Source organism: Artemia franciscana, unplaced genomic scaffold, assembly GCF_032884065.1.
Source record: "Artemia franciscana unplaced genomic scaffold, ASM3288406v1 PGA_scaffold_231, whole genome shotgun sequence".
NCBI lineage: Eukaryota > Metazoa > Arthropoda > Branchiopoda > Anostraca > Artemiidae > Artemia > Artemia franciscana.
Genome location: NW_027062650.1, coordinates 52,571 through 78,183, shown reverse-complemented (window position 1 = coordinate 78,183; position 25,613 = coordinate 52,571). Strand labels below are relative to the sequence as shown.

General features: G+C 32.6%; 1 protein-coding gene across 1 annotated transcript in view; it reads left to right on the top strand.

Moving 5' to 3' along the window:
• The first annotated feature begins 13,036 nt into the window (after nucleotides 1–13,036).
• Nucleotides 13,037–25,613, top strand: part of LOC136041535 (uncharacterized) — a 35,072-nt gene continuing 22,495 nt past the window's right edge. Inside the window, exons 1-2 of the mRNA XM_065726229.1 lie at nucleotides 13,037–13,149; nucleotides 15,382–16,285. Of these exons, the coding sequence (XP_065582301.1) occupies nucleotides 15,496–16,285 (790 nt within the window). The 5' untranslated portion in view covers nucleotides 13,037–13,149; nucleotides 15,382–15,495. The remainder of the gene's footprint in view (nucleotides 13,150–15,381; nucleotides 16,286–25,613) is intronic.

Genomic DNA, 25,613 nt, shown 5'->3' with positions numbered 1-25,613 from the left:
CGGGTTCGAATCCCAGTGTACTAAATTCTTCAGTTTGGGACGGGGTCAGTGGCTTGACACTGTAAGCTTAGCCAGAGTCGACCCAGCTCTAAATGGGTACCTGGATAAATCTGGGGAAGGTAAACAGGAAGGGTGTGCGAAAGCACAGGGTGGCTGGCCCCCAACCCCCCAGTGCACTTCCTGGCTGAAGGGCCAAGAAACGGAGATCAGCACCGCCAGTAGGGATTGTAAAGTCTAATGCCGTATCCTCCTTTACTTTTAAGGGTAGTAAGGACGTCTTTCTTGTGTATATGCTTTGTTGTGGTTATTTTTCTTTTTATTGTCTTCAGCGAAGTTTTTCCTAAATACAACGTTTAAGCTTCTTATACCAAATTTGTAGTCTTGAATCTCAAAGTGTTCCCTCCTATAGTTGAAGAAACGTCTCAAATTGCTATACTGTTTTGACCTAACATGTACTCTGGATCTAGATCTGAGTCGTGGAATAGTGAGATCTGTCGGGAGAGGCATGGGTGGGGTAGGGAGGTGTGGAATTTAAAGAATTCACAAGCTCATAACGTAAAAAGCAGTGGTGTCAATGTGGGGGAGGGCATATGCCTCCTGGGTTTCCTCTACCCCTAGTTTTTGAAAAATATCTTTTTTTGAGGGGTATTTTCAGTGAAATTGCCACTTTTGTTTGTTCTTTTTTTCTACTAAAAAAATTGGAAAAAAACGACGAAGTTGTCACCCCATATGTTTTGAAAAATACTGTTATGTCCTCCTCTTAATGTTCACGAATTGACGCCATTAAAAATAAGGTGCTTAAAAGAGTTGACTTAAAGTGAATTTTCTGGAAAATATCAAAACAATTGTACTAATTTAAAAACATTAGAGGGCGGGGGGAGAGGAACACGATTTGTTTGTTCTTCACGCATCCGTGTTTTGTTCTAATTGTATGCTTGTCCTCAACAAATTTTTAACCTAAGTACAAAGTTTAAACCTCTTTTCCCATTTTTGTTGTTTTGAATCTCGTCTTCTCCGGAAATTTCGTAACCGTAAATCCTTAGAAAAGTCAGGAGAGGCGTTTTAAAAATTGATGTCAATCAAATAAATGGTTACCAAAAAAAGTTCTTCCCTCAATTTTTTTTTATTTCCTATCAGTTTTAGGAGTTGATAGTAATGAAACGATGTAAAATATGTCATTGTGGATTGCAATAGGCTCTTTTTTTGGATTTGTGCATATGAGAAAGGATTGTCGAAAATTGTGTGTTTTAATCACAATACATAATAATAAGTTATTATATGCTGCTTCGTATGAACCGACTAAGTATGAGTGGTTTAAACCCAATATGTATCTTTCATTTAAATCCAATATGTATATCCCCAATATGCAGATAACCAATAAATGAAGAGTAAAAAAAATATATGGATAAAACATCTAAGGACAAAAAAAAATAAAAAAACTAATTTTAAGTGATTAGAAGAATCTTCTTTTTTTTTTGCTTCACAATTTTTCCTTCTAACCGTATATTGTCTACCCTTTATGTAGAATGATGACGGTTGAGTGGATGTCTCGACCGGAATATCTGCACATTTATCCATCCTTTTTTTACTTGGCTGAAATTATCCTCGTTTTTCTCTCCTTCACGTTTTTTTTTCATTTTGTCATGCATAGTATTAGAAAATATTCATATCAAAGAAGGTGCAAGAATGGAAGGAGACAAGGGGAACTCTCTGGATAAAATAGGGTTGGTAGTTTTGTGGCCTCAAATGGTTTTGTCCTATGAGGATTTATCAGTATTAGTTGGTGAAACTTTAGTTTCTGTATGGAATGTTCACAAGTACAAATTCGGAAAGTGGTGATTATCTATCAATCATTAAACATTTTTGTGAATCGTTAAAGGAGGGATACAACTATTTGGTAACCATTTACTGAGCTCTATTAAGTTTTATCCTTAATAGATATATATTAATTGATATAATAAGTAATTAAGTTAATTACGTTGTCCATGCTTGTTCATTCCCTTAATTAGTTTTTCAGGTTAAAATCATTGAATTGTAAGAACTAGCCTAGTTATCAAAAGCTATGTGTGTCTAGTCTAACAGAGGTGCTTAATATATGTTCATGTCAACCTTGTTTAATATAAAAGTTGTTGTAATTCTTGCTTTATACTTCCATTACTGTAGCTTTTCGATTTAGGTATCAGTCAAGGCTTGTATAAAACTGTACTTGTCAAAGAATCTGTCCTTTGCCATTTTCCGTCAGTGAACTCTCTTTGAAAAGTCTAGAAGGTCCTCCTCTTTGAACTGTCAATCAAAGGTCCAGGAATCTCCCAAACAAAGGTACATTTAAACCAGACAAAACTGAGGATGGTAAAGCCAGCTGTCGGGGTGAACACTTACCCTGCGGCCAGGTTTTGACCTTAGATGAGTGGATGAAAAGGAAGATCTTTGGTAATCTATTATCTTTCATCCACAAAAATTATTCTACCCATCTCAACCTTTGTCTCATTATAGCCTTAAGAAGCGGCATAAAACCAAATTTATCGTATGTTAACAATTAAAAAGTTCCCCTGGAAAGTATCTAATAAATCCTTCGTCGTTTTCTGAAGCGACCACGTTTCAGAACATTACTTGACTTTAGACATCAGTGTAGCTTCTAACTCTGGTTTTTAGACTAATCTTTCTATTTCATATTTTTTAAATATTGGATTTTTAATTAACATAATATTTGAAGGTTTTTCAACTATGAAAAAAACTCTGAGTCTTATTTTTTCTAATTTTAATATATCCACTGCATCTACCATGTTTACTAATTAATTCAAACAAAGTTTTTCACCAAATTTCCTTTTCAAAGAAAAGTAAAGAGTTCCATTAAGCCAAAAATGTGCAAAAATAAAGTAAAATATTCCTCCAAGCTTAAAACTACTACAAATCACCAACAATCAGTAAATGAAATTCAATACAAACAGAAATTACCATAGTCAAACTCAAAACTGGTAGAAATTAATTTGATTAGGGGTGACAACCCCCATGCCATCTCTAGACCAGAACACAATTTGTACTTTACTATAAAAAAAAAACAACAACAAATGAATATGGATTGACAGTTTATTATACACATACTTTTATTTATTCCTTAAAGTCTTAATAATTTTTGATTTAATAAAGCTAAAAAAGTGAAAAAGCTTAAAACGCATTTTATTTTCGGTAATTTGCAAATCGTGTTCTGGTCTTGAGAAGGCAGGGGGATTGTCAGGCTACTCACGTTTAATTTACCTCGCTATGAGTTTGATTCAGGTATATTATGTTCAGGTAATTCAGGTAATGTATGTTCGTTTTCAGGTAATGTATGTTCCTTTGTATTACCTAATGTATTACCTAATGTATTACCTTTCATTATATTTCCTAATGTATTACCTTTCATTCAGGTAATGTATGTTCGTTTTGGGTTTCATTTATTTATTGATGGTGCGATTGGAAGAATATTTGACTTTATTCTTTTTATTTTCTGTTTGATGGACCTCTTCTTTTTAAATTTATAAGAAACTATTTTGTATAAATCTCTTTACTGTATATATATTGCATAAATAGCGCAACCTCTTTGCTGTATAAATAGTGCAACTTCTCAAAAATTTGCTGCTGGCACTGGTACTAACAGGCTTTTCAATGTTGCACAATCCACGTCGCACAAGAAAATGATTAACTTTGTTATCACCTCGAAACGTTGGAGTTCGTCAATGAGGAATTGCAGAACGTACAGATCAGTCGAACTTGGAAATGCTGACTACAGACTTCTCTGCGCTGAAGTTCAGCTTCTCTTGAAAGCCCAGCGATCAGAAGCGAAGCCAACAGTTATTGATGTCTAGAAACTGAAGGAGTTGGACGCCAAGTGAAAGAACGTCGTCGAGGTATCAAACCGATTTGAGGTACTTCACACTCTGACGAACAGCGAAGATGCCTGGAAGTATTTTAAGTCTCAAACGCATAAAGCCGTGCAACAAGTCCTAGGCAAAAAGAGGCACCCCAAGAAAGCTTGGATTTCAGAAAAAAACTTCGCATGTTATAGTACTGAGGCGGGAGGCTAGATTACATGGTGACATGATATCCTAAAGGAGCTAAAAAGCATCTGCAACAACGTGAAATCGTGAACGAGAGAAATTTGTCCAAAGCAAAGATGACGAAATCGAGAAAGAAAGACAAGAAAGATGGAAAAAAGACATAAGATGGAAAATAAAGATGGAAAGAAAGAGGAAGAAAGACATAAGCAGGGTGTTCAAACATCTTCGAAATCTTACTGACAGCAAGGTTTTCCTTATTTTTAAATTCTTCAACAAGAAAAGTTCGGTAAAATTTACCTAACTTTTAACATCATCCATCTACTATAAAAGTGTAATATTGATTTTAGTTAGGTAAAATTTAGTTAAAAAAGTAAGGTAAAATAAATTAGGTAAAATTTAGTTAGGTTGTCTACTTTGTACAGCACTTTCACTATTGTCAACTACCCGGCTTCCCACCCTTAAAACCCACTAAAACACAAATGGTGCTTACTATCTAAAATGGGAATTCGTCCCACAGAGTACTTTCTTATTATATTTTTTTCCATAGAAGTCTTTGCTCATACCGCAAAAAGGGGATGAAAAAGAAAAAGCCGTCCAATCTAGATTTTTCTTTCTGTTGGGAAATTGAAAGCAAGAGACAGCAATGCTTTTCTACACTGTCATCCGGTTTTTCTACAAAATAGACTGTCTGGATTATTTTAGTGTGTTCGGACACTTGGGACTGTTCCTTGAAAATACTGAACAGAATGCCGCGGACGTAAGTTGCATCTGTATGTAGTGTTTGACAATAATTTGACCAATTAATATTGATACTTTCGACATATCAAAATCAATGTTTGGATAAGGTTTTTGCTCAGATTAACTCTTGGTTTTGCTAAAATTCAAGTCTGCATGATAAAACTACTGACTGTTTTTGGCTATTAAAAAAAGCAACATGTCAATTTTTTCTGTCTGAGGATCAGTTCCATTTTTCAGCGAGTAACCGGCTAATCTTGAAAAACACTCTCAAAAAAGATGTAGGTGGTGGGCACGAAAATTAATTTCGTGGCAACTTCGTATAGGTATTTCTGATACCCCATGTTACGATGCTTGAATGGATCGTTTTTCTTGGAAATATAAACTCACTTTTGAAAATCTAAAGAACCATGATAGATCCAGTTGCTGGCAAACCATGCTTGGGACTGACTACTAAAACTTCGTCGTGTGAACCCCACAAACTGGCTTGAGTTTGTTGTGGCTGAATCATAGGAACTGTCACGATACTTGCATGACCTGATGCAGATTGAGCAGCCAACAAGGCCTTACAGTCTTACTTTCAACTTAGAGAATATTGTCAGATGAGTTATGGATTTTTTACAAATCCTTATAAAAGTTAGGATTTTGTGAAGGATAAACAGGAAGAAGGCCATAACGCCATAATTTGTTAGTTCAATTGAATGCTGGTTTGCTACCTCAATACTAAAAATTAAAGAATAGCGCGATTAGTATGCTAATGTTTAATTCGAGAATCACATATATACAAGAAACCTTCCGCATGTTGAGTGCCAGGGACTATGTGAAGCTTGATCTTCTGGTACTATTCATACATGGGAAGAAACTTAGTAAAAATCCATAGAGGGCAAGAGCTACCCTCTTACAAGTTCATTTTTTCTTTTAATGGTCAAGTGGGTTTGGCTAGTGTTGTAAACTTACCGTAAAATAAAAATTCGGTAAGTGAAATAGGTAAAGGTGGAAAAAAAGATAAAATTGGTAAATAAGATGAAATTGGTAAAATAAGGTACTCCCTGGGAAATAGAGGGTAAAATTGATTTTTTAGAGTTGCCCTGTAGCTACTAAACCAGTTGAGCCTTTCTTTTTAAGCATTACTTTCAGCTTTTAATGATTTTTTTTTAATGATTCGGATTTTATTGGGCTTAAAAAAGGTTATGCTCTTCATCTAGAGTTTTATGAATTTAATTAACCTTCTAGTTTATACCTTTGGTAATCTTTTGCCTAGGGTAATACCTCAGCAATTGGACAGTGCCTGATTTTGGGACATCTATTTTGTATAAAAATAAATGAATAAAAAAATAAAAAACAAGATAAATTAAGTTTACCATTACTTAGGAGTAAAATCCTATTAGTAATTTTTTCTACTTTTAAACTTAAGAAATGTTACCCTAAGAGCCTTACATATTTAAATAGCCGTATTCAGCTACATTCCTTATATCATATATATGTTATTTTTCATTTATGTATAAAAGTACCAAATACAATAAAAAAAGGGGTTTGTGACACTTTGATGACTTAGATTATATAAGCACTAAATCATAAGAGTGGAACACACAGTCACTTTCAAAGTCGTTAAGACTGTCTTCAACAGGATTTCCTTACATATCTAGCTCCTCTCCTTCAGACTGAGATTGTCATTCAGGTGACTGCGTGTTCAAAAGCTCTCCCCTTCCCCGAATGAAAGTCTTGTATACGGTTCTGATGATTATATATCTATTTGTACCTCCACCCTCCCATCTTCTCTCCCTTAGACCTAATTCTATATTTATGTGAAGAATCTTTCAAAGTAACTGCTAAAACACAAGGGCCGATAAACTAGAATAGACATTTCTGTTAGACACTGTTGTCAGTAACATTCCGTAGCAATTGATTGAAAAGCAGGCTAAATCTTAAAAAGGGGACTGAAATTTTCGACTTTCAATTTTCTCAGCCACCTCCAAAGCTTATTTGACCACCCCTTCCTATAGAAATGCCTCTGGGAAAAATTAAACGAACAAATATTAATACATTGGAGAAGACGGCATGAATACAAGATTTTTCTGAGATGTGAAATTTAAGATAAAAATGAGGATTTTGATTCTGCTTTGACCCTCCACATTGTTGAAAATCTAGATCATGTAGTTCTTTTTGATGAGACAACTTTAATGTTTGAATCAAATGGCTTCCCACATAATTTTAGGAAGGAAATTTAAATTTAAAAAGAATCTATAAATAGAGGCCTTGCTTTAAAAAGAGATACTGAAGATATTCTTATAAGTGCAATTTACAATAACTTAAAAGTAAAGGATTCAAATAACTTTTTTCTTCAGTTTAAATATACGATCATGTGATCACACTTTTAATGAAAGTTGGGTCAGTAGACAAGTTCAGTTAATCATTAAGCGGAGAATTCTGGTCCGATCTAATCGGTGAATAGTTCTTCATTTATTCTGACTTTTTTTTTATTCAGTCTTGTTTCTGATCAGTTAGGTTTAATTCAAAAGGTTAATTTCCCCTTCTTTTTTTTTGAGCACTGAAGACTGCTGGGCGGAAGTCTCTGAAGAAGCATCCATCTCTATCATTTTCGCTTCTTTTTCTGCTTGACATTACCCTCATTTTTCTCAGCTATTTAATGTTATTTATTTTTTTTCGTGTTTTTCTTATGTATGTGTCACCATTTTAAATTTATAATTGCCTATACTATAATACACTTTATCGTTCTGATAACAAGAGAGCTAAGTCAGACAAACCGCCTTTTACACCGGGGAACACAGCTAAACACAAAACAAAATAATATTCAACGTTTTTTCTGCCAGCCTCTTCGCACTTTAGTGCTCTGAAAACTGCAAAGCGTCATAAAATATGTCAGTAAAATATGTAAGATGCCGGAAAAATACCGGTGTAATATGTAAAATAGGTAACATACCAATTTTACGGGGATTACAATTTTATGTAATCCATAAAGTTACGGTAAAATAGTCAATTTTACCGTGACGGATTTTACCAGTTACAATACTAGGTTTGGCATCAAAAACAATTAAAAACTAAATTATGCCAGTAAGGTTTTCCGGATGAAAGCTGATACTGATGCTAAAGTTTATTATTAACCCCCTCCTACAATCTCCACTCTACTCACGAAGCCATCAATAGTTGTATTTATACATATATGGATATATTAAAAAAAAAAAAAAACAGTTACACTTTGGTTTTGTTTTTTTTCCTTTTTTTTTGTTCCTAGCACCCCGATTTCAGCTTATTCCTAGAAAGTGGTAAGGGTCTAACCTCTGCGGTTTTTATGAAAAAGGTGGACCTTAGGCTGGATTGATGAATATGACTTTGTATTTTGGAAGGCTTCGTAGAATTCTTGCCTGGGGCAAAAATTCTATTGTTTCTACCCATTTCTGTTTGTGATTTCAGATGAGTGTATCATTCGGTTTTTTGCAATTGGGATTGCGCTAGAGAAATGGTATCAGATGTGCCTCTTAAGCTTTGAAAGTTCTCTCATTGCTAAAAAAAAATATGGGTTTATTTTGCTCCTTTCTAAGTGATGATATTAGAAACGTGGCCTATGGCAAAAAAGTCAACTTTTTAACTAAGACAGATAGTTTTTTGTTTTTTTTCGGCAGTCGATAGCTCTTGATGAGCTGATCAAAGTATATCTCGTTCATTTTTTGGTAGAAAAATTCCTTCATGATATATCAGTTTGAAAATTTAAAGGGGTTGACAACTTCAGTAGTAAGGTACACACTGAAACCAAAAATAGGCTGATACAGAAATGGTATCAGAAGTGCCTCTTAAACTTTAAAAGTTCTCGCATTGCTAAAGAAATTATAGTTTATCCTTTGCTCCTTTCTAAGCGATGACGTTAGAAACTTGGCCTACGGAAAAAAAAGGCTACTTTTGAACTAAGACAGATAGATTTTTTTTTAATGGCAATCGATAGCTCTTGGTGAGCTGATCAAAGAGTATCTCATCCATTTCTTGTTAGAAATATTCCTTCATGAGATATACCAGTTTGAAAGTTTAAAGTGGTTGACCACTTCAGTAGTAAGGTACACACTGAAGCCAAAAATAGGCCTATACCAATTGTGAGACATATAGGGGAGTTTTAAGCAACAGTCGACTGTTATCTCATGGTCATCTTCGGCAATAAGGGGTTTGTAAATCTTGTTAGTATGTATACCCATTATTTGTTTCTGGTGTATTTGATAGTAAGACCAATTTGGTTCCAGTGGTAAGACATGTGGGGGATTTGTAAGTAAAAATGGGGTGTTAGGCTGCAATCATCTTCAGCGATGAAGGGTTTGCAACTTTTGCGAGTTTGTGTGCCTAGTATTTATTTGAAGATCCTTATAGATTAACAACTTCAGCGTTTAATCAAAGCTAGGGAACAAGACCAAAGTGTTGCTCTAACAACACTACTCGGCGAAGCCGAACAAAGGTTGCCGCAATACCTCACGTTGCCCATGCAATGTAGATCTAGTTTAACAATAAATTTCATAAGCAAAAAACTACTTCGTAACAATCTCCCCCATAAGGCTCCATAGCCGGGAAAGAACAGGAGATAAAAAAATACCAACACAAAAAAATATGGACAAAATGCAAAAAAATCTAGTCGCCCATCTTAATAATCCCCAAAATGACAAGCTAGGCAGGGGTAGCGTATAATTTCGCCAACTAAGTTAAATATCCAACTCAAACCGGAGACATCAACTCCAAGGAAAACCAGAAAATACTTTTTGATAGCTAGAAATTCTCTAACATAATTTTTGAGAGTACCAAACGAGGGGCCGCTTCATGCAAGCTCAGGGAACGTGTTTCAGATCCTGTTGCAAGCTGTTGGAAGGTTGAAGTCAGACCTCTCTGATGGAGTGTGAATAATCTGTAAATTGTTGGAATTGCGGAGATGATAAGTCGATTGATCAAAAACAAAAGATTACATAGGGTAGCAGAGAGATAACCGTCAACTGTAAAAAAAATGAAAGAAGAACAAGGAAGAAAATAGAGAGATGTTGGGGGCCCTGGCTATTCTACTTTTACCATCTTCACTGCGCCCACCGTCTTTACTAATAATACTACCTAAGTAAATAGAATTGTCCACCTGGTCGATATTCTCATTTCCAGTATCACAATAAACAATCAAGAGAGATAAAACTCTACAAAAAGAAAACTTCAAACGAGACGACGGCCAGTAGAATTAAAAGATTAAACAACGCGGATATTTCGCCTGTATAAAACAAGGCGTCTTCAGCACAAGATAGAAAATTAAAAGAAAACTAATCTAAAAACAGATAAAAACCACCACCAAATATAATAAATACAATTGTCGCTACTTATCCACGTAGGGAAAAGCAGCTATGCGAGTGACTTCAATGAGAATCAAAGAGCAACTGAGGAAAAATTTATGAAAATTGAAACTTAGTTAATTATTCTGTTGGGAGCTAGACCAAAAAGAGTTGCTTCAATGTTAGCTTACAAGAGGATTATTTCGCAATAGAATAATTAACTAAGTTTCAATTTTCATAAATTTTTCCTCAGTTGCTGTTTGATTCTCATTGAAGTAACTCGCATAGCTGCTTTTCCCTACGTGGATAAGTAGCGACAATTGTATTTATTATATTTGGTAGTGGTTTTTATTTGTTTTTACTTCCCCATTTGGTTTCATACTCTCCCATTACATTTGCTGTGCACCTTAGGACGACTTTTTACATGCTGACCAATGGTTTGCGCTGCGAAGGCACCGATATCCTCATTCACTGTCTTAGAGTGCAATCCGTGTTTGGGAGCAAATTAAATAAAAAAAAACAAGTTTTTTTAACTGAAAGTAAGGAGCGACATTAAAACTTAAAACGAACAAAAATTACCCTGTATATGAAAGGGGCTGCTCCTTCTTCAACGCCTTGCTCTTTGCACTAAAGTTTGACTCTTTCTCTCAACTCTACTTTTTGAAACAGTAAAAACTTTAGCGTAAAGAGCAGGGCGTTGAAGCAGGAGCAGCCCCTTTCATATACGGCGTAATTTCTGTTCGTTTTAAGTTTTAATGTCGCTCCTTACTTTCAGTTAAAAAAAACTTGATTTTTTTTATTTAATTTCTGAACGTTTTTTAGTTAATCCATGTTCTGATTTCGGCTCTCCGCAGATGAATAATTAAAGCGAAATTTGCATATTTATTTATTTGGCTCAATGGCTTTCCCATAGTTTTGATCGAATGAATTTGCGAAAAAAGGAGGGGAAGGAAGCCCAGTTGCTCTCCAATTTTTTGGGTACTTAAAAAGACAAGTAGAACTTTTAGTTTTTACGAACGTTTTCATTAGTAAAAGATATACGTAACTTACAAATTAGCTTACGTAACAAACTTCTATGTTCGTATGTTTTTATTACGTATATGAGAAGGTTCGCCCACTTGTCAATACCTCGTCAATGACTCTTTGCATTAAAGCTTAAATTTTGTTCCCTGAAACACAAAGGCCGTAGAATAAATAGTTGAAATTACTAAAAATCCTTTAGCGTAAAGAGTGAGGTATTAGGAGGAGGTGAACCCCTTATATGCGTAATATTTTCTGTTTGTTTTAAGTTTTAATGCTACTCCATACTTCCAGTTGAAAAAACCTTTTCATATTTATTTTCTCATTGTTTTTTTAAATAATGCTAGAAAATGCTGCGCCCCCTTTATGGAAATCTTCTTTCCCCATGACAAATTCCTCCATGGAAAATTTCCCCCACATAGCCCCCTCTTCTCAACCCCCTCCTCCCAACAAAAAAATCCCCCTGAAAACTTCTCTACATTTCCCAATAACCATCAATATATACAAACACTGATCAAAATTTGCAACTTGCAGCCCCTCCCACGGGGACTGTGGGGGGGGGGGTAAGTCATCCCCAAAGACATAGTTATTAGGTCTTTAAACTATGGTGAATAAAATGGCTATCTCAGAATTTTGATCCAACTACTTTGGGAAAAAATGAGCGTGGGAGGGGGCCTAGGTGCCCTCCGATTTTTTTGGTCACTTAAAAAGGGCACTAGAACTTTTCATTTCCATTAGAATGAACCCTCTCTCAAAATTCTAGGACCACTGGGTCGATACGATCACCCCTGGGAAAAAGAAAAACAAAAAAATAAAATAAACACGCATCCGTGATTTGTCTTGTGGGAAAAAATACAAAATTCCACATTTTTGTAGATAGGATCTTGGACTTGTACATTAGGGTTCTCTGATGCGCTAAATCTGATGGTGTGATTTTCATTAAGATTCTATGACTTTTAGGGGGTGTTTCTCCCTATTTTCTAAAATAGGGCGGATTTCTCAGGCTCTTAACTTCTGATGGGTAAGACTAAACTTGATGAAACTTATATTTTTAAAATCAGCATTAAAATGCGATTCTTTTGATGTAACTATTGATATCAAAATTCCGTGTTTTAGAGTTTTGGTTACTATTGAGCCGGGTCGCTCCTTACTACAGTTCGTTACCACGAACTGTTTGATCATCCGTCATTTCTCATGTTTTTTCCTAGATTTCTCCAGTTACCCATTAAAGAATGTGCTACAAAATATTTTGAACATTATCTAGCAAGATACGTCTAATGTATTACTTCACTATATTCAGGAAATGTTTTTCTCGCCATTCGCTTTTTTTGTCAAAAAAAAAAAAATTAATCTTGAAGTGGCTATGAAAATCCATAGATAGCAATTTTTTGGGTATAAATATAGAATTGGGAATATTGAGATAGAAACAGGTTACAAAAACAAGTCTCACTTCATATTATACATAAAAATTGTAGTTAACACATATTGAATACTCTATCACTACATTTTACCCCATATTTAGGGGGAGGTACCCGGAAAAAAAGTACACAGGAGGGTTAACTTCCTTCCAATCACCTTCAGCTATAAAAGAGGCACTAGAACACTCAATTTCTGGGCAATAAATCCCCTCCTACGTTTTAACACCAACACCTTCCATTGAAAATGGCTGGAGTAAAATAATAAATAAGAGGCGTTACTGTGTTGCCTCTGAAAACGTTTCAACCTTTACGGAGTTCCCCCTTTCATCACCCACGCACCTAAACAGATAATCTTTGCTTAAACATTTGAGCCAAAACCGTAGAGATCCTGGAACTGTCTTTCTATTTCAAACAATAGAAATAGAATCCTAAAAGATCCCACACTAGAATTTCATGTTCTTACATTCTGAAATAAACAACTGGAAAAAGAAAAGCGTTCCACGTTCCAGCTATTGGAATGGGTCCAGTGACACGGCGAGTTTATATTTGTCAGTTAGATTAGCTAGTTTAGCGCACCAATGTATCTAATATTCCAAGGATTATCAACAATGTGGTGATTAAAGGAACAATATTGAAATAGTAATTAGCTAACGTCTATATTCCAATCATTGATTATTTATTATTGCAAAAAAAATATTTTTCATGTGATATTAATTTGCATCTAGTAATAAAACATAAAAATCAAAATATTTTATAATTAGAAGTACATCTTCCCGGATTCCCCCTCTGTACGCTAAAGTTTTGCCAGCCCTTGACTGAAACAATTTTTGAATGTGATAAATATAGTTAGTGAGCCGTTATATAAGTGTTGTGTTACTGATTCCCCTTCAAAAATTTTAAACGGGAAATTCTTGTTGTTGAACACAAATGAGCGTCCATTAAGTCCTTCTATTTGAGCATTTGCTCTTGAATTATTAGCAGGAAAATTCAAACTTCATTACAAGTAGTGAGGCTGTGCAAGGTAGTCCTCTGTAGAAGTCTTACATAGAATAATTCACGTGTGTTAAAGCTTAAACTTCTTTTGTTCCACCAAAAAAAAAAAAAAATTATTTTATTTACGTTTGACTTTAACACCATACCCAGGATTGCTCTAAAAATGAGGGAAGGGGTGGGCGTATACTCCCTCTAATATACCTCTATTTGTATTTTAACTTGTATTGCAACTTTTACTTCCAACTTTGAGAATAAAGTTATGTTAAGCATATTTTCGTTCATTTTTTTATTATTTCTTCGCAATAATTTCTATTAGGACTATTGACCTTCAAGTCATGCCCCTCAGCCATTGCCTATATTGGGGGGATTGCCGTTGTATTTAGGTCGATATACTTGTGCTAAGGGCAAGACATGCCCCTTTTTTGTGGAAACTTTGAATTTGACAGGAAAATTAATTCTTAAATATTGAAGAATGGTGAAGAAGTAGATCTTAGCCTAGAGAAATTTCTCACCTTATATTGAAGAAACTTTTCCTCACTATTTAGAGTAAATATACGTAAATCAACACCGTTTCCCGTAGCATTGTTATCAAAGCTAAACTACAGCATAAAAGAGCAGGGACCTGAGAAGGTGGGGATATAATCCTTAATCCTCTTTGAATTTAGACCGTCCTGAATACCCTATTAAAAAGAATTGAATTGAGTAAAAATATTTATAAAAATTGTAATAATATATATATATATATATATATATATATATATATATATATATATATATATATATATATGTCAGCGTTGCCAGTCAACCTTTTCAGTTTAATGAAAAGGTTTTATGGTTAGATTGGGCTAGGTTAAGTTAGGTTTTTAACCCATTTCTGATATTGTAATCAAATTTAATCTAAAATAACCTAAATAAACATAAATTTACTTTAACTTTTACCATCATAGCTTACCATTATATACTTTTTACCATTATATATTTATATATATATATATATATATATATATATATATATATATACATATATATATATATATATATATATATATATATATATATATATATATATATATATATATATATATATATATATATATATATATATAATATACATATATATATATATATATATATATATATATATATATATATATATATATATATATATATATATATATATATATATATATATATATATATATATATATATATATATATATGTATATATATATATATATATATATATATATATATATATATATATATATATATATATATATATATATATATATAATATACATATATATAACTTTTACCATCATAGCTTACTTTTACCATCATAGCTTACCATCATTAATTAACTTTTACCATCATAGCTTACCATTATATACTTTTTACCATTATATATATATATATATATATATATATATATATATATATATATATATATATATAAATATATATATATATATATATATATATATATATACATATATATATATATATATATATATATATATATATATATATATATATATATATATATATATAATATACATATATATATATATATATATATATATATATATATATATATATATATATATATATATATATATATATATATATATATATATATATATATATATATATATATATATATATATATATATATATATATATATATATATATATATATATATATATATATATATATATATATATATATATATATATATATATATATATATATATATATATATATATATATATATAATATACATATATATATATATATATATATATATATATATATATATATATATATATATATATATATATATATATATATATACGTATAATGTATACATAATTTAGGAGTAGCTGAATTATCATGGCTTCCTTCCTCCTCTCCCAGTGCGCCAGAGACGACGCTATGGAGCAAAATGTCAAACCTCTGCTGACTTGGACAGCTTCCAACGCGCGTCAGAAATGGCCCACTCACTTTCAAATAACCAGCATTATTCATTAACTAGTCAAATACCACATAGTCATGGAAGCTCAATCACCAAAACTGTACCTCGGGCTTCAATATTAAATGACATTTCTGTGAACTCTATAAACTACCCGAGAGCGGGAGAAAAAATACAACCTAAAGTAGAGAAAAGTCAAAAAATAAATTATACTTCGGTAAGTTCTATAAACTATCCGAAAATAGGAGGAAAGATACAGCCTAAACCAGAGTATAAATACTCTAAAGAGAGAATTTTTGATACAGAGCAAAAACCCCATTTAGAATCAGTTTCAGGAAGAAGGTCAAGTTTAGGCTCAACCAAAGCCACAGAGATTGGTTCCGAGAAATATGCTTATAGCACAATTAAATCAAATTTAAGATCTGGAAAAAATGATCTAAGAAACAAAATGAAAGATAGTGAGAAACCTTTTACCGTATTTAATACTAAAGATGCTACTGCTAGGAGAGCCACCTCTACTGAGGCAAAAAAAATATTATCTACTTTATCAGCTAAAGCCGATATTAGCAAAAGTGATGCTCTAATTCAGGAAACGGGAGTAGCTCAGAGTGGCTTCATAACTCCACATTGTTCTGAGGTGGAAAAAAGTGACCATACAAAGTCCGTACCTGATGTAATTAGAAGTGCAGAAAAAGAGTTTGAAGTTGGTGCAGACGAGTCTAAACAGTTCAAGGACTTAATAAATCAGCATGCTAAAAGAGGCGTAAGGGTTTACCAGAAAAGAAGTGTATCTGATAAATACCTATCAGGTAAGTACAGAACATTTTACTACATTTCGATAGGTCTATGTAATTTTATACATCCAGATCAAAGGGGACAAGAAGACTTGCAAAGTATTCTTGGGCCGGTCCTCCATTATTTTTAGGGTTCTTTCAGCTTGCAATCTTTTTAAGTACTTTGGTAATTCGCCCCTGCCCAGCTCCAAATTGGACTCCACGAAGTGTGGAGGAGACTCTACTATTAACCTTAAGCTTCTTAATAGCACTTTATAGTTTTATAAAGTTTTTATTTTCTCGATAGGTTGTGAAGATAGCTAGGAGACTGGATAGAATATCAGAACCTTAGCGTCACCTTGTTCACTTTTTCTCGCATATTAGACTAAGGCTACTGATTTTCTACAGCGTGAGGGTTATGTTTCCGTGTTTTATGTTCATTGTTCTCTTATCCTTTTGTATGTATTGTGGAATCAAACTTAAAATCTGTAGGTGTCATTCAGTAAGTTGCTGTATATTTTTACTTTTAATCCAGAGACCATGGGAAGTTTTTGAAGTTGGTTTAATTACGAAGCCTATTCCTAAAATAACAGCCTTTAAGCACAGGAAATTGTTCATTTTAAAATCCCCAGATACGTGCGTGAATGTTCTGATATTGTTTTTTTATTAAGAATTGATACCGAATCAAACAGCTTATTTAAAAAAAAAACCTGCGCAGGCTAACAATAAAACATATCGAAGCGTAAAGTAGCATTAAACAAATTTTTTAGATGTACAAAAATAAGGCTTCATAGAATTCAAAATTGGTAGCTTTTACTTGTGTTGGTGTTGGCTTAATAGAAGTTCATACGGAACAAATAATTGAAGAAAAAACGGGTTTAATTTTTTTAAATAAAGCAGTGACAACAAAATAAAATAAAAACTACACTTTAACTAACAAAAAATAAAAATACTCCGAATATTTCGGCCCCACCTCCGGGAGCCTTTTTCAACGGGAAAAAAAAAACAAAAAGGGAGAAAATTACAACAATTTAAGACTATTTTTAAGACATTTTAAAAATGCCACGACAAGTAAACCAAACTAAAAAATATAAACAATCAAATATAAAAGAAACAAGAACTCACATTTTTAAAACAAACACTCCCGCACTTGACTGTAACTTTAGAAAAACTGCAACAATTGTTTCTATTGGCACTTTCCTCTGCCACAATCGCTGTATAAATGGGGATCTATCAAAAATGAAAAATATAAATACTTGTAACAATACGAAAAAGAGGTCACCCAACCCCCAAATCCAATCAAAATCTTACAGGTTTATGAAACACAATTATGAATTATAAATTGAATGGATTTTTTCATTGGCTATTTTAGCTGCCGTCCGTTGACTTCTTACAGCATTGACCATGCTTTGACCTCCTTTCGCAAGGTTATTACTTGTTTCAGGACAATTATGCAAATCAATACTCATTGAAGTTTTTGACTGGTCTTTAATTAAACTATTATAAATTGAATTTATTTTAAATTCCCCCTCATCTCTATTGATACTAATACCCCCATAGATAATCTTTTTTATTTCTATAATTTCTCTGAAACTTTGTAAAAGTCCTACAGACTTATCAATAATTTTTGTCTGATCAAATAAAATACTATGATGAGGAAAATTATACACGTGACCAGCTATAGCGGATTCAAAAGTATCAGGTTTTTTATTTTGTCTTAGCGAGCAATCAATCGCATATTTGTGTTGCTGTAGCCTATTTTTTAAATTCTGCTGTGTTCTACCTACATAAAATTTACCACAAGAGCATGGAATTTTGTATACCCCCTGTTGTATATTTCTTGGAACTTTATCTTTTCCGTTATTTAGCCATGAGCTTATATTTTGTCCTGATTTAAAAGCTGTTTTTATATTATGTTTCTTTAATTCTTTCCTTAATTTCTGTGACAACCTTGGGATATAAGGCAAAGTTATGTAATTTGGTTTTTGATTTGATTCATTTTCTTCTAATTTTACAGGTTCCAGTAACTTTTTTTTCCTTTTTTCAATTATTTGAGAAATCATATTTTCGGGATATCCATTTCCTACTAGAATATCCTTAATAAAAATTAATTCACTACTAATGTATTCTGGTGAAGCTAAATTTAACACTCTATCCACTAAAGAAATAACTACCCCCCTTTTTACTTGGATCGGGTGATTTGATGTGAAAGACAAATAGCGGTTGTTATTAGTTGGTTTACGGTAAATTGAAAACACTAGTTTATTATTCTTTCTATGGATCCAAATATCCAGAAACGGTAATTTTTTCTCTGTTTCATTTTCAATTGTAAAAACTAATTCCCCTCCCAAATTATTTAAATGTTCCAGAAAACCTTCAATTTGTGATTCCCCATAATTCCAAATAACTAATACATCATCCATATATCTGCCCCAAAATTTTGGTTTAATTTCTTTAGTGGATGGAGTGTTAAATTTAGCTTCACCAGAATACATTAGTAGTGAATTAATTTTTATTAAGGATATTCTAGTAGGAAATGGATATCCCGAAAATATGATTTCTCAAATAATTGAAAAAAGGAAAAAAAAGTTACTGGAACCTGTAAAATTAGAAGAAAATGAATCAAATCAAAAACCAAATTACATAACTTTGCCTTATATCCCAAGGTTGTCACAGAAATTAAGGAAAGAATTAAAAAAACATAATATAAAAACAACTTTTAAATCAGGACAAAATATAAGCTCATGGCTAAATAACGGAAAAGATAAAGTTCCAAGAAATATACAACAGGGGGTATACAAAATTCCATGCTCTTGTGGTAAATTTTATGTAGGTAGAACACAGCAGAATTTAAAAAATAGGCTACAGCAACACAAATATGCGATAGATTGCTCGCTGAAACAAAATAAAAAACCTGATACTTTTGAATCCGCTATAGCTGGTCACGTGTATAATTTTCCTCATCATAGTATTTTATTTGATCAGACAAAAATTATTGATAAGTCTGTAGGACTTTTACAAAGTTTCAGAGAAATTATAGAAATAAAAAAGATTATCTATGGGGGTATGAGTATCAATAGAGATGAGGGGGAATTTAAAATAAATTCAATTTATAATAGTTTAATTAAAGACCAGTCAAAAACTTCAATGAGTATTGATTTGAATAATTGTCCTGAAACAAGTAATAACCTTGCGAACGGAGGTCAAAGCATGGTCAATGCTGTAAGAAGTCAACGGACGGCAGCTAAAATAACAAATGAAAAAATCCATTCAATTTATAATTCATAATTGTGTTTCATAAACCTGTAAGATTTTGATTGGATTTGGGGGTTGGGTGACCTCTTTTTCGTATTGTTACAAGTATTTATATTTTTCATCTTTGATAGATCCCCATTTATACATGGATTGTGGCAGAGGAAAGTGCCAATAGAAACAATTATTGCAGTTTTTTCTGAAGTTACAGTCAAGTGCGGGAGTGTTTGTTTTAAAAATGTGAGTTCTTGTTTCTTTTATATTTGATTGTTTATATTTTTTAGTTTGATTTAGTTGTCGTGGCATTTTTAAAATGTCTTAAAAATAGTCTTAAATTGTTGTAATTTTCTCCCTTTTTGTTTTTTTTCCCGTTGAGAAAGGCTCCCGGAGGTGGGGCCGAAATATTCGGAGTATTTATATTTTTTGTTAGTTAAAGTGTAGTTTTTATTTTATTTTGTTGTCACTGCTTTATTTAAAAAAATTAAACCCGTTTTTTCTTCAATTATTTGTTTCGTAAATGGAAAAGCAGTGGGGTCTAAGAAATTATTCATACGGAAATAAAATCCTATATTAGAAAATAGGGAGAAACACCCCCTAAAAGCTATAGAATCTTAACGAAAATCACACCATCAGATTTAGAGTATTGGAGAACCCTACTGTACAAGTTATAAGCTCCTATCTAAAATAATGTGGAATTTTATATTTTTTGCCAGAAGACATCACGGATGCGTGTTTATTTGTTTGTTTTTCTTTTTCCCAGGGGTGATCATATTGATCACCTATATGCAGTGTTTGGATATAGTAATGGTTATTGGGAAGTGTACAGACATTTTCAGGGGGATCTTTTGGTTGGAGGGGGGGGGGGTGAAAAGACGGGGTTATGTGGGAAAACTTTCCATGGAGGAATTTGTCATGGGGGAAGAAGATTTCTTAGCATTATTAAATAAAACAATGAAAAAATAAACATGAAAAAGTTTTTTTTTCAACTGGAAGTAAGGATTAGCATTAAAACTTAAAACGAACAGAAAATATTACGCATATAAGGGGTTCACCTCCTTGTAATACCTCACTCTTTACGCTAAAGTATTTTTAGTAATTTCAGCTATTTATTCCACAGCCTCAAAATTGAAGCTTTAGTCTAAAGAGTGAGGTATTGACGAGAGGGTGAACCCTCTCATATACGTAATAAAAACGTACGAATATAGAAGTTTGTTACGTAAGCTAATTCGTACGTTACGTATATCTTTTACTAATGAAAACGTTCGTAAAGAACTAAAAGTTCTAGTTGCCTTTTTAAGTACCCAAATAATTGGAGGGCAACTGGGCCTCCTCCCCTCCTTTTTTCTCAAAATCATTCGATCAAAACTATGGGAGAGCCATTTAGCCAAATAAATAAATATGCAAATTTCGCTTTAATTATTCATCTACAGAGAGCCGAAACCAAAACATGGATTGACTAAAAAAACGTTCAGAAATTAAATTAAAAAAACAAGTTTTTTTTAACTGAAAGAAAGGAGCGACATTAAAACTTAAAACGAACAGAAATTGCCCCGTATATGAAAGGGGCTGCTCCCTCTTCAACGCCCTGCTCTTTACGCTAAAGTTTTTACTGTTTTAAAAAGTAGAGTTGAGAGAAAGAGTCAAACTTTAGCGCAAAGAGCAAGGCGTTAATAGAAAAAAATATTATTTTGATTCCATAAATGAGAAACATTCGTTAATTAAGGTGAATTGTTGTGAATGTTTTAAAACAGGGGAATGTTTTCTTTAAAATTTTTTGTTGTAATTTTGACGTTTTGAAGGAATACTCAGCTGGTTTCACATAAATGTGGTTCATATTTCTTGTAGTAGAAGGCCTTTAAGAAAACAAGCAGAATTTTTCAATTGCTTTTCTATTGCAACAGATCTTTCAGTATACAATGAGTTTGCAAGATCCATGATTTAACTAGATTTTTCTAGTTAAAACAACCTCCTTGGACGTCATGTAACTTTTCTAGGTGATGCTTCTATCCTTTTTGACTATTTAAAAAAAAAACACAAGTAAAACCCCTTCACAGTCATAGAAAATGGTTGCCAATACCTTGTTGACAAGCATTTCACGTATTTTTTAAATGCCCCTCGTATTACTCTATTTTGTGGTACCGGGAGGGTAAATTCAGTCTCAGGAGTTAGAGTTGAATATCGGAGTCAGGAGACAGAGTTGAATGTCGGAGTCAGGAGTCAGAGTTGGGGACGATACCAAAGCTGCATTGGTAGCCCATAAAAAATAAGTAATAGAAACTTCTTGGTTTTGAAGTCAGGTTATATGGTATAATTTCAGAAAATTTTATGATAGATACAGATATCATTTTTAGGTTTTGAAAACTTTGAACAGTAAGGAGAACACTTTTTTGCGTCGGTCGCATTGATGTGTCTCTTTCTTTCTTTTTTCTCTTTTATGCTCTTACAGAACATTTTAACAAGTACTTGAAGTTACCATGGCACAAAATCAAGCTTCCGTGAAAGCCAAATTGGTAGCTTATCAATTTATATTCAGATTATTTTAATGTAAAATAAAAAGAGCAAGTTTTTTCAACTGAAATTAAGGAGAAATTTATTAAAACCTAAAACGAACAGAAATTATTACGTTTATGAAGAGGGTTGCCCCCTCCTCAACACCTCGCCCTTTACGGTAAGGCTTTTTAGTACTTTTAAAAACTAAAAAAGTGTATTATTGTCCTAATTAAACGGCCCTCGTATTTCGGGAGTCATTTTAAAGAATTTGGACAAAATTCAAACTTTAGCCTAAAGACCGAGGTGTTCAGGAGGGGGCCAGCCCACATATATACGTAATAATTTCTGTTTGTTTTAAGTTTTAATGTTGCTCCTTACTTTCTGTTGAAAAATTTATTTTTTCTTTTTTAATTTCTGATTATTTTCTGAATAATGCCTGGAGATATGGCCCAAAATCCCTGGAAAACCCCCTCCCCACGGGAATATCCTCTAGACAATTCAATCCCGGTGAAAATTTACCCCGGACAATTACTCTTAGCCACTCCGTGCGTAAAACTGAGACGGAAACGAGAGCAAGACATAAAAAAGAATTTGTTTAAGAATCCTGACAAATTCGCGCGGTTTATAATTTTCCCTGATAATTTCACTCCCTGGAAACTTCCCTCCACATGGAAAATTCCCCCGTGGAAAAACCCCCAGCAAAAAATATGTTCCACTACCCGAAAATGTTTGCATGCATCCCACTAACGAATACTATGCGTAAACAATTGCAAAATGCTATAGCTTGAAGATCTTTCTCCTCGGGATGTGGGGGTTCATGTTATAACCAAAGGTATAGTTATTGGGCCTTTCAACTATGATGAACACAATGACTGTTTCAAAATTTTGATCGGGCAATTTTCGGAAAAAGGGGTGGGAAAGAGGGCCTAGTTGCCCTCCAATTTCTTAGTCACTTAAAAAGGCCACTAGAACTTTAATTTCGTTTGAACGAGCCCTCTTCTGATATTCCAGGACCACTGGATTGATAAAATACCCCTGGGAAAAAAGACAAAACAAAAAACAGTTAAACACACATTTGTGATTTTTCTTGTGGCAAAAAATACAAAATTCCACATTTTTGCAGATAAGAGCTTTAAACCTATACGGTAGAGTTCTCTGATACACTGAATCTGATGGTGTGATTTGTAATACGATCACTTAACTCATAAGGGGTGTTTTTCCTTTTTTTGGAAAATCGGGGGAATTTTCTTAGGCACGTAACCTTTGATGGGTAAGGCTAAACTTGATCAAGTTTATACATTTGAAATCAGCATGAAAAGCGAATTCTTTTGATTTGTCTATTGGCATTGAAATACCATTTTTTAGAGTTTTGGTGTCTGTTGAGCCGGGTTGCTCCTTACTTACAGTTCATTACCACGAACTGTTTGGTATGTTTTATTTAGAAACCCATATTAATGTTGAAGAAAATGTGATTACAAATTGTAAGCTAATATTGTACGAGTTTTTGGAAACATATAAATGAGCTTCCATGAAAAGTAAATTGGTAGCTTATTAAATGATGTTCTGACTTTTTGGTATCTTATCTTAATTGACAGAGGATTCTAAGATGCTGTTTGAAAAACCATGAGACTGTTAAAACAGTTACAAAGTGTGAAGTATGATTATACGAGCTTATAGATGCACATAAAAGAGCTTCTATGAAATATAAATTGGTGGCTTATTAAATAGTGATCTGAATTTTTATTATTTTACACATCTAAATTAAAAGAGAATTCAAATATGTTGTTTAATAAACTATATGACTGCTCGATTTAAGACGGTTACAAAGTGTAAACTATAATTATAATTATATGAGTTTTTAAAAGCACAAAGATGAACCTTCATGAAATACAGATTGGTATCTTATTAATTGATGTTCTATAATATTTTAATTGAAATTGCATTCAAAGGTAGAATTTGAAATACCGTACGGCTTTTAAAACTAAGGATAGTTACAAATGCTGAAGTATAAGTAGTTGAAGTTACAGTGACACAAAAAAAATCTTCGTTGTGAATCCAGAGGCGTAGCTCTAGCATTTTTATTAGTGAGCAAGAGGGGTCTTCATCTGGAGGGTCAAGGGGCACAGGCTTTATAATAATTTTTCTTCAAATTATTGTGGGGAATACCCCCTTTTCCCATAAACGACGCCACTTATGATATTCAAATTGGTGGCTTATCAATTTATAATTGGATTTTTGTAATCTTAAGCCTTTTAACTTACTGTGAACTAAATATTTTATTTGGAAATCTTATATTACTGTTGAACATAATATGATTTTAAAGTGTAAACTAAGATTGTACGAGTTTTAAGAAGCACAAAATTGAGCTTCCATGAAATATAAGTTTCTAGCCTATTAAGTGATGTTCTGAAATTTTTCTAATCATAACCATCTTAATTGACAATGAAAAATGTCCTGTTTGAAAATCCACATTCAACATAGCAACACAACACCAAACATAAAATGGTTACAAAGCACAATATCTAGTTATACGAATTAATGGAAGTATAAAAATGAGCTTCTATAAAATATAAACTTCAAGCCTATTAAGTGATGTTCTGACTTTTTGTAATCTTAAGCAGCTTAATTTATAGTAAGGAATGTCTTTTTTGGAAATCCTTATTCAGTATAACATTAAAACACCACACATAAGATAGTTAAAAGCATAAAATATGTTTATACGAATTAATAGAAACACAAGAATGAGCTTACATCAAATAAAATTGGTAGCTTATTAATTGATACTCGTTCTGTGATCTTAAGCATCTTAAGAGAATAAAAATTTCCTTTTTGAAAACCTATATTCAATCTAGCAACATAAAATTAAACATAAGATGGTTTCTCAGCATAAAAAATATGATTATATGAATTAATAGAAGCACAAAAAGGGCTTCCATGAAATGTTTGTTTCTAGCTTATTAAGGGATGTTCTTAATTTCTGTAATCTGAAGCATCTCAATAGACAGTGAAAAATGTCCTGTTTGAAAATCCACATTCAACATAACAACATAACACCAAACATAAAATGGTAAAAAAAAAGGTTATACGAATTAAAAGAAGCACAAAAAATGAGCTTCAATTAAATACAAATTTCTAGCCTATTACGGGATGTTTTGACTTTTTGTAATCTTAAGCATATTAATTAAAGGTAAAGAAATGTCTTCTTTGAAAATCCATATTTAGCATATGAACATAACACCAAACAAGATGGTTACAGAGCATAATTTTTTTTTGCACGAATTAATAGAAGCACATAAATGAGCCTCATTGAAATATAAATTTATAGCCTAGTAAGTGATGTTCCAATTTTTTTGCAATCTTAAGCATCTTAATTGATAGTAAATATGACCTATTTGAAAAACAATATTCAGCTTAACAACATAACACCAAACATAAAACGGTTACGAAGCAAAAAATACACTTATACAAATTAGTAGAAGCACAAAAATGAGCTTCCATGAAATATAAATTCCTAGCCTATTAAGTGATGTTAACTTTTTGTAATCTTAAGAATATTAATTGATTTTTAAGATTGAAATACGAAAATGTGTTTTCAAAAAGTTTTGTTTGAAAATAAATATTT